The sequence below is a fragment of the Phyllostomus discolor genome, chromosome 12, assembly GCF_004126475.2.
Source record: "Phyllostomus discolor isolate MPI-MPIP mPhyDis1 chromosome 12, mPhyDis1.pri.v3, whole genome shotgun sequence".
In the NCBI taxonomy this organism is placed as follows: domain Eukaryota; kingdom Metazoa; phylum Chordata; class Mammalia; order Chiroptera; family Phyllostomidae; genus Phyllostomus; species Phyllostomus discolor.
The window spans coordinates 60,563,841-60,574,240 of NC_040914.2; the positions used below are offsets into that span (position 1 = coordinate 60,563,841).

Sequence of the window (10,400 nt, forward strand, 5' to 3'; positions counted from 1 at the left end):
CTGAAATCCAGGCATGTGCCCTGACTGGGAATTGAACTGGAGACCCTTTGGTTAGCAATCCAGTGCTCAATCCACTGAGCCACACCAACCAGGGCTGTGTTTCTTTTATACACTAACACTGAACAATCTAAAAAGGAAATTAAAAAAATAATTCCACTTGCAACAACATTAAAAGATACTTAGAAATAAATTTAACCAAGGAAGCAAAAGACTTGTACACTAAAAAGTATAAAACACTGTTAAAAGAAATTAAAGAAGACACAAATAAATGGAAAACTATCCCATGTTCATGGATGAAAAAATTAAAATTATTAGCCCTGGCTGGTGTGGCTCAGTGGACTGAGCATGGGCTGAGAACCAAAGGGTCGCTGGTTCGATTCCCAGTCGGGGCACATGCCTGGGTTGCAGGCCAGATCCCCAGTGGAGCCACATGAGAGGCAACCACACACTGATTTAAAATCCCTCCCTTTCCCTCTCTATAAAAATAAATAAATAAAACCTTTAAAATTTTAATATTATTAATACGGAAAATATTGTTAATACTTTCCAAATTGACCTACAGGCTGAACACAATCCCTACCAAAATTCCAACAGTCTTTTTTGCAAAAATAGAAAAGCAGATCCTCAAAATCACATGAACTTGCAAGGGACCCCAAGTACCTAAAACAATCTTGAAAAAAGAACAAAGTTGAAGGATTCATACTTCTTGATTTCAGAGCTTACTAAAAATTACAGTAACCAAACATTACTGGCATAAGGCAGACATATAGACCAATGAAAAACAATTAAAAATCCATAAATAAACCTATAAAACTATGGCCAAACTACTCATGACAAAGATGCCAAGTCCATCCACTGAGGAAAAAATAGTCTCTTCTACAACTGGTGGTGGAACAACTGGATGTCCATACACAAAAGAATAAAGTTGGACCCCAACTTCCTACCATACATAAAAATTATTAACTTAAAAGGAATCAATGATCGAAACTGTAAGAGCTAAAACCATAAAATTCTTAGAAGAAACAGGGGAAAAGCCTCACGACCTTGGATTTAGCAATGTATTTTTAGGTATAACACCAAAAGCATGAGCAACAAAAGACAAAATAGATAAACTGAACCTTATCAAAATTAGAACTTTTATGCATCAAAGGACATTATCAAGAAAGTGAAAAGATAACCTACAAATGGGAGAAAATATATGCTATTCATATATCTGATAAGGGTTTAAGATCCAGAATATATAAAAAATTCCTGCCCTGGCTGGTGTGGCTCAGTGGACTGAGTGAAGGCCTATGAACAGAAAGGTCACTGGTTCAATTCCTGGTCAGGGCCCATCCCTGGCTTGCAGGCTGGGTCCCCAGTTGGGGCATGCGAGAGGCAACCAGATATTTCTCTCACACATCAATGTTTCTCTCCCTCTCTTTCTCCCTCCTACACCCTCTCTAAAAATAAATACATAAAATCTTTTTTAAAATTCCTGCAAATCAACAACAAAAAGACAAACAACCCAATAATAAAATAGGCAAAGGACTCTCCAAAGAAGATATATAAATAGCCAATAAGCACATGAAAAGATGCTCAAGATCACTAGTCATTAGGAATTGTACACCAAAACCACAATGAGACAGCTACTTCACATCTAGGATGGCCATGATAAAAAAAAGTGCCGGTGAGGGTGTGGGGACACTGGAACCTCGGTGCCCTGCTGGTGGAGAGATGTACCATGGTGTGGCAGCTGTGGAAAACAGGTGGTTTCTCAAATAGTTAAACACAGGATGATCCAGCAATTCCCCTCTTTAGGGCCCTGACCAGTGTGGCTCAGTGGACTGGGACCAAAAGGTCTCCAGTTCGATTCCCAATCAGGGGACATGCCTGGGTTGCAGGCCAGGTCCCTGGTTAGGGGTGTGTGAGAGGCAACTGATCCATGTTTCTCCCACACATGGACATTTCTCTCCCTGTCTTTCTCCCCCCTCCCCCTATTTCTAAATAAAAAAATAAAAATTAAAAAAAATGGAAAAGAGCAACTCAAACAGGTACTAGTATGGCAATGCTCACCCCACCATTATTCTCAAGAGCCAGAGACGGCAGAAACCCAAGTGTCCGTCAACAGGTGAACGGGCGAACAAAATGTGGTCCACACAAACTGCCCTACAAAGGAATGGAATCCTATTACGAGCCACAATATCGATAAATGTTGCAAACCTCACACTAAGTGAAACAAAAAGCCAGACATAAAAGGACAAATGCTGTCTGACAGCACTTATATGAATTATAGCTAGGCAAACTCACAGGGGCAGAAAGTAGACGAAAGGTTACCAGGGGCTGAGAGGAGGGGGGCACGGGGAGTTATTGCTTAATGGGTACAGAGTTTCTGTTTGGAGTAATGGAAGTTTTGGAAATAGATAGTGGTGATGGTTGCACAACACTGTGAATGTAATTAATACCACTGAACGAACTACTTAAAAATGGTTAAAATGGCATATTTTATGCCATACACATTTTACCACACACACACACACACACACACACACACATAGTCACCAAGAACACCCCTTTGGCTCTGCATGCCAGCATGAACCCCATCTGGCTTTTCTGGGGGAGATGAGTAGGCCTTGGCACACAGCACAGTGGAAACCATCAGAATATTCTGGCCTCACGTCAAGGCCAGAAAAAAGAAGTCCCTCGCTGCAAGTACACAGCAGTTGACAAAAGTGAAAAACAAAGACCTAGCTCTTTTTTCTCTCCATCAATGTCTTAGTTGGAAGGTGGATTTCATGGGCTGGCCCGCACATAGGCACTTTTAGTAAATGTTGTATAAGGTATATGAACTAATGACTATGGAACTTAATCATTGTTAATTTAAGCTCTATCAACTGCATGTCTCCAGGCCTACAGAGCTCTGGTAGGGAGTGACAAAGAGATAAGAGACAAGCTCTCCAGCCTCAGGGCGGGTGGCTTTTGGGGGACTGTAGAAAGGTGCCAGTTCTGCTGCCATTGTCTGGTGAAAGGGCCAGTCACCGGAAGTCCCTATCCCCTGCCCCAGACCCCCCAAGGAGTTACTGGAATCTCACCTGACAGTTTGATCTTGACATCTAACACCTTAGCCACAGCTCAGCAGCTGGCAATCTTGTTCCTATCAGAACCTGCCCCAGATAAAGAAATCAACAGCCTCCGAAACAGAGATCTCAGGGACCGTGGTTACAAAACGCTCCCTGGGAGATGTTTCAGGTAAAACACCAACGGACATTTAGGTCTGAAATGAGGGCTAGTATTTGGTGCTGAGGGTTTTATTTCATAGTCTGATGGTGCTGCTTGAAGCCATAGTCCATGACACTGGCTACTGTGAGAAAGCTGCTCCCCAGCAGCCACACCCCACCCTACCCCTCTGCCAAGAAGCCACCCAGCCACCCACTGAGCCCAACTCTGTGCAGGCCCCCAGTGAGAAGAGAGGCATTGCAGAGATTAATGAACCAAGCATGAACACCATCCAAGGAAGAAGAGGCCTGAAGACAACGGGACTTTAAGACAGGATGTGCTTACAAAGAAGGTAGGTCCTTCAGAAGATGCATCCACTGCCACCAGCACCACCAAAACACCCAGAGCACTGGCTGGGTGGCTCAGTTGGTTGGAGCATCATTCCATATACCAAAAAGGTTGTGGGTTCGATTCCCACTCAGGGCACATACGTAAGTTGCAGGTTCCATCCTTGGTCAGGGCACATACAGGAGGCAAACCATCAATGTTTCTCCCTGTCTCTCTACCCATCCCTTCCTTTCTCTTTAAAAAAAAAAAAACAATGAAAACATCTTCTGGTAAGGACTAAACAACAACAACAACAACCGGCTATAACTACTGATAAACTTCTGGCATAATAGATGTTAAGAGAACATTCTATAAAAGATCCATGCTGCTCTGGCTGGTGTGGCTCAGTGGATTGAGTGCCAGCCTGCAAACCAAAGGGTTGCCAGTTAGATTCCTGTTCAGGGCACATGCCTGGGTTGCGGGCCAGGTCCCTGGACCTGGGTGTGCAAGAGGCAACTGATCGATGTATCTCTCATGCTTTGATGTTTCCCTCTCTTTCTCCCTCCCTTCCCCTCTCTCTAAAAGTAAATAAATAAAATCTTTACAAAAACAACATAAAAAATAAAAGTCGCATGCCAATTTCAGACACATGGTTTTGTAAACTGGATTATAACCAGTTCTATCCACCAAACCATCCCTCTGCTTCTTTGTTTTTAGTTCGGCTCCTCCTCAATATCGTCCTCGAGCTGGGCTCCTCAGACCACATGGGCACAACCGCCCTTTTCCTCTCTCCACCGCTTCTCGCCTTCCAGCTGCCCCCGCCCTGAAGGCCAGTCTGTTTTGTCTCATAATGAAACTCTGACCAAAAAATAGCAGCTGCCTGGTGCACTGTGCAGTGAAAAATCTTCTGGGGCTCTGTCCGGACAAGAGTGAATGCTGTTTCCCCTACCCGTATGGCTCCGCTGGCTGGGCACCATCCTGCAAGGCTAAAGGTGGTCGGTTCAGTTCCCAGCCAGGGCACACGCCTGGGTTGCAGGTTCAGTCCCTGGTCGGGGTGTATACGAGAGGCAACCAATAGATGTTTCCCTCTTATGTCAATGTTTCTCTCCCTCTCTTTCTCCCTTCCTTCCCCTCTCTCTAAAAATAAATTTAAAAAAATAAAAAAAAGAATGAATGCTGTTATCAGTAAAGTTTTCCACGGAAGCTGAGGGGCCAGTGAAAGCAAACTTCCCCGGCATCCCAGGCCATCCCTCAGGTCCCAGAGGTAGGAGAGGAAGAGAGCCCTCGAGGTGTGCAAGAGACTTACTCAGCCCCTGCCTTCCCCTCCACAGTACCTTGGCCCCTTCATGACAAATGGGCTGGGCTATGTTCCATCAGCAGGCCCTCTAGCCCCATTTCTAGCAATGGAGCCATGACCTTCCCTTTCAATTACAACAAAACACTGAGGATCCTGGAGCCACGATGACATTTCCTATGAATTTTGCACAGATTTTCTGAAGGGGCAGAGTGACAGCCCTGCATTTAGCCATCGTGTTACCTGTCCCTTCCCAGTGATCACTCCCTTCTTTCCAACCTGGTCCTGGACAGCAGAGAGCCAGTCTGGGGCCCACGCTTCTTCCCAATGAGCCCAGAACAGGATGCACGCTGCGCCTGCCGTGAGGAGCTGCGTCCACCCTCCCATGCCCCAGCCCGGGGAGCTCCCATTTCCCTGCTAACAGGGGATTTCCCTTACACGGTGACCCACCTCAAAAAAGACCAAACATTCCAGAAAACGAAAAAAGAAATCGGGGCAGGAAGTAGGGAGGGTTGTGTGAAATGAATTTTAGAAACTTCTAAGGAGGCTAATCCTTGACCAAGGAAGTCCCCAGCTATAAGGGAAAAAGCCACACACACCCCACTCTCAGCCTGCAGTGGAAATCAGATGGTGACATATTTTTAAACAGCGGGCGGGGGTGGGGGGGAGGTCCCAAGGAGGCCCAGACGTGCTCAATGCAGGATCGGGTCCTGCAGGAGAAACGGACACTGTGTGGACTCCAGGCCTCTCACCCCATGGCCAAACAGACCTGGGCATCAACCCCCAACACAAAGCAGCAATACAACGCTCTGAGATGCTCCTGAGTCCGAACGCTCCGTGTCTCTGTAACAGTGCACTGTGCTACTAGGGAGAGACGCTGCTCGAGGCTCAGCATCTCCCCATGACGCCGTCAGTGTTGGGGACAGTCAAGGAGAACAGGGCACAACTGCCACCTATACCTGCCTTGGGCAAGGACAGCACCTACTTTCCAGGGCAGGCAGGACGAGGCCTTCCCCAGGTCCACAGAGAAGTGCCACACTTCTCAACAGCACTATCCAGTGCACTGAGACTGAAGTGGGGCACCCAGGGGCACAGTCCCGACGTGGACAGGAGGACCTGAGCTCCGGTGGCTCGCTACACCAGAACTGTGGCAGGTGAGATCCTAACTGAACGAGTGGCTCTCTGGGGTTCCACAGACAATCATAGATAGTGTTGTCTTTCATTGCTGTCTTGGCAAAACCAAAACGCCAGAAACACCAGCACACGCAGAGTCCTTTCACCTCTGAGAAGCCTCTCCAGCTACCAGTTTTCAGCATCCCACATCTGCATCTCACCCCGCAGAACGAAGGCCAGCCAAGAAAGAGAAAAGACAACTGCTGTTGGAAAACCAGGCACAGAGGCAAGCACCTAAAGCCACTGGCGCACCCTGGACAGGGCTCTCAGCCAGAGGGGCCTGGCTCACCCAGGCCGGAGAAGTCTCTTCTCCCCTATCCACTCTCCGAAGTGTAAACAGATCCAAAGTCCTCATACCCTGCTACTGCCCTCAGGATAAAGCCCATGCATGCTCCTTGCCCACAGCACACAGGATATTTCTGATCTGGCCCCTGCCTATTCATGCTCTGTGTTCCACATCTTTTATGCACTGTTCCTTTTGCCTGGAGCATCTGCTTCTCATTTTGTTCACTGGAACCAACTCACCCTTCCAGATTTAGCATCATCAGCTCTCTGTGAAGCTTTCCCCAAACTCTCAGGTACAGGAGGAAGTCCAACCTCTGGGTTCCCCCTGGGTGTAGTACACACCATGACTGGCCTTTCCTACACCACTCTGTGAGTTCAAGTACAGGCATATCTGCCTCCTCTCTAAGCAGACCTCACACCTGTGCTCCTGGGGCCCAGGCCTAGAACGGGATAAAACAATGGGTGCCCTGCTGTGGTGCACCGAATTCATGGCTGTATGCACTGCTGCCTGGCCAAAGGAAGTCAGCCTGCAAGTGCAAGCAAAGGTGGCAGCTGTGGCCGGAGGCCCTGCTCAAGGCCTGCGAGCCAACTGCAGAGAACCCCCACAACTCCATCCTGTGCTCTAGCCCGGGCTTGCTGTTCTTGGGTAGAGCCACCCATCACATGTCAAAAGGCCGCCACCGCTGGGATGATGTTACAGTCTATTTTGAGGGTCACCCTGAAGCATCTGTCAGCCCGGCCAGCCACACCCTCCATGTGTCATCACAAACTGCCAGGGACACCCACAGGTCCACGAAGTCTGAGCAAGTCATTTCCCGCAGTGACCTTCGGCTTTAGGGCCTCCTTGGCTTCCCAAGGAGACCAGCCCAGACACCCTTATCTCCTGGCCCCACTGGCAGGGCTCCGATGTCTGCTCACCCCGGCAGACCTGCTCCTGGGGCTCCCAGCTCTGGTGACTCGGCAAAAAGCAGCTGAATCCCATCGGCCCATGCCACACTCTTAGGTCAAATGTAAGCCCCTTCTTCTCCACTGTCTCTTATGTTTGGGGAGCACCCAGCAACCTGACTCAAGCTAGTTACTGACCTGGCTCTCATTTTAGGTCCAAGAGTTCTCGCCTGCTGGGAAACTCATACCCATCCCTCAAAACCATGCCCAGGCTCTGCCTCCTCCTATAGAGAGCCTTGTGGTCCGTTCTCTGCTGAGTCGGTCTCAGGCTCCTGAGGATAAGGCTGGCCTGGGCTGGCTGTGCCTTTGTTCGCCCTGCACCTAGCAGGGCCTGGCACCCAGTAGGTATGAATAAATACTCTATGAACACTTAAAATGAAACTGTTCTAATTAGATGAACTTAGTGTACTTAGCATGTTTTTCTATAAAGGTATCATAGAACAAAGACCTTTCTGGAAAACAATGATACTGACAACAGGGTTCATAAACACCTTTTACAAAAGAGGCCCTTGCTTAAATTTATAGAAAAACACATTTACAGCCCCGGCTGGTGTGACTCAGTGGATTGAGTGCTGGCCTGAGAGCTGAAGGGTTGCCAGTTCAATTCGCAGTCAGGGCACATGCCTGGGTTGCGGGCCTGGTCCCCAGTAGGGGGCATGCGAGAGGCAACTACACATTGATGTTTCTCTCCCTCTCTTTCTCCCTCTCTTCCTCTTTCAAGAAATGAATAAATAAAACATTTTAAAAAGAAAAAAGGAAAAAAATCACACATTTACAGATTCAACGAAATGGTAAGTCAATCAAACCCAATCCAGAACACACCACACTTGTCCGGCCCCACTCAGCACTAAGCACCTTTTACTCCTGTCCCCTAAGAACACTGTGATCCCCTAAGAATCCAACTGGACATTCTATCACTCTACCCCGGGAAGCAATGCAATAAAGGCAGTGGCAGCATGGAGAGACATATGCCTGGGATCAGGCAAGGACATCTGACAAGTGAGGCCACCCTACTGCACATCCTCAGCCCTGCAGCCAGGGCAGGCCACCTAACATCTCAAGGGCTCAGGGCTCACCCACAACACAGGTCCATCATCATCTGTCCCAGACACTTTCCAGAGATGCTGTGAGTATCAACTAGATGATGCAGAAAAGCTACTCAACCAGCTAACACCTGAGTCATGCACCAAACCTGGGGCAGAAACACACCGCCAACACTGACAGGTAACAGGAAACAGGCTGATTAATGGTCTGTCCTGACACTGCCCTTGGTCTCCTGGAAACCACGACTGGCCCATACCGACATCTGGCTACACCCTGGCCACAAGAAGGCGCTCAGAAACTCCTTAAAAAGGCCACGATGGGCTGTTCACATACTCCCTATTTGACAGTGGTCAACTGAAGCAGGCCACCAAGGCATACATGACTTGGGACCTTTTTAAAACTGAGGTTTCCAGGTCAGCTCATTGGCTACAATTACTGCATGTAAAAATGCCGAGAACAGAACCTGGGAGGAGATGTCCAACTTTGTTTAGTTTTATAGACAACACCTACAGCGAGGCAATCTAACAAAGACTCGGGACCTTTCCAGCAAGATCCACTTACAGCTGAAACGTTAAGAGTCAGCTGAAGGAACCTAGGTCTCTATATTTAAACATTCCCCTTCTGAAAAACTGTTCTCTTCTCTCACTAACTCTGCTGTTTTCTATGATAAGGATTGCAGAGAAAACAACCCATTTTCCTACCTACAAGTTTAAGAAATGCCCCTTGGTTTCCTTGGCCATACAAGACTCCAGCACTAACATTTCAGTCTATACTGCAACTCTTTTTGCAGTGTTTCCTTCAAGAAGCCATTCTCATTCACAACAGTTCAAGCACATGAATAATCCATGCTTTTATCAGAGGGTGGAAAGGGAAAATACAAGTTTTAAAGCGCTCCAATAATACAGTATGTTTCCTATCTGTAAACGCACTAGATGGAGATAAAAGTAAAAAATACAGTAGCTCACCATGATCAGAATTCAGGATCACAGAATTCTGGGATTAAAAGCAGCGTACATGCAGGCCAAGCTCCCCACAGCACAGAAGAGGCAGGGATGTTACCACGTCACTGAGGAAGCAGGCAAAGCTCTGACTCTGGCAGCTCTGCCCCCATTATAGCCCCCTGGCACCACAAGGGGACAGTTGATGTCTAAGAACACACAATCAGGGCTGGCACGAAGGTCAGGGTGGTGGGGTGGGGGGGGGCAGTTGGCAAACTTCCTACATCAGACCTAAGAGGAAAGCCTTTACAATACAGTTGCAATCATGCTGTTTCATAACTTCAACACCTGCTTTGTCACAATCACTGGAAAAAAGGGAGACTGGGAAAAGGAAGAAGAAAAATGAAAAATCTTCCCTCTGATTTCCTGTCTTCTTAGATCACCCTAAAATAGGGAGCCTCCCTAATGCTGACTTCAGTGAGGGCCTTCCTAAAAGCTGGTCCAACTGGTGTTCGAGTCCCTAGAAAAACAAGTTTATGCACAGCATAAAGTCACCTGACTCTGACCCTGTGCCTGCTGTTTACCTGGAAATGACAGGCCAGTAGCTGCCACAGCCGTGATGAATGCTGTGGACACCCTACTATCCCTTTGAAGGCTACTGGGGCCTCTTTATGATCACATGCCATAAAAAAGAGAACCTTAAAAACGGCAAGGGTGTGAAAGGAGGGAAGTCACAAACACCACACTTCAGTGGGGGGAACCCCAAGCTGGACGCTGAATCGTTAATGCAAACTTGTTACTTGTCTCCCTGACCTGTAAGGTACCTCATTACAATATCACTAAAGAGAAGTCCCCTCCTCTGCCCCGCAATGCACCTACTTGCCATCAAGGACTGATGCTTAGACCAGGCCATGCCCACAGTCAGGTGACAGAGGTGGCCCCACTATTCAACCCTCTGCAGCCCAGACCCATGTGGCTCAGCAGCTTACAACACTCATGAGTGTCAGCCAGGGGACCTGGAACTCTGACCACGGGGAAAAGCTTGGTGTTGGGGGAAAGAAGTGGCAAGGAGGGGCTTACCCATCTCTTCCTTTGCTGACAATCTTCACCTCAAAGTAATAAATGCCACAAGCAGCAGGTATGGGGTGGGTGGCACGCACTGAGGCAGCATCTTTGTGATTTTTGCCATGACCTAATTG

At 47.8% G+C, this 10,400-nt stretch overlaps 1 protein-coding gene across 2 annotated transcripts in view; it reads right to left on the reverse strand.

Annotated features, from left to right (window-relative positions):
• Window positions 1-10,400, reverse strand: part of RANBP10 (RAN binding protein 10) — a 58,483-nt gene that overhangs the window by 46,531 nt on the left and 1,552 nt on the right. The window contains exon 2 of one of the 2 annotated variants that reach the window (XM_028502152.2): window positions 10,282-10,393. In XM_028502152.2, coding sequence (XP_028357953.1) covers window positions 10,282-10,393 — 112 coding nt within the window. Of the gene's footprint in view, window positions 1-3,761; window positions 3,770-10,281; window positions 10,394-10,400 lie in introns of those variants that run through there. The other variant, XM_036012033.1, reaches the window with a different exon arrangement.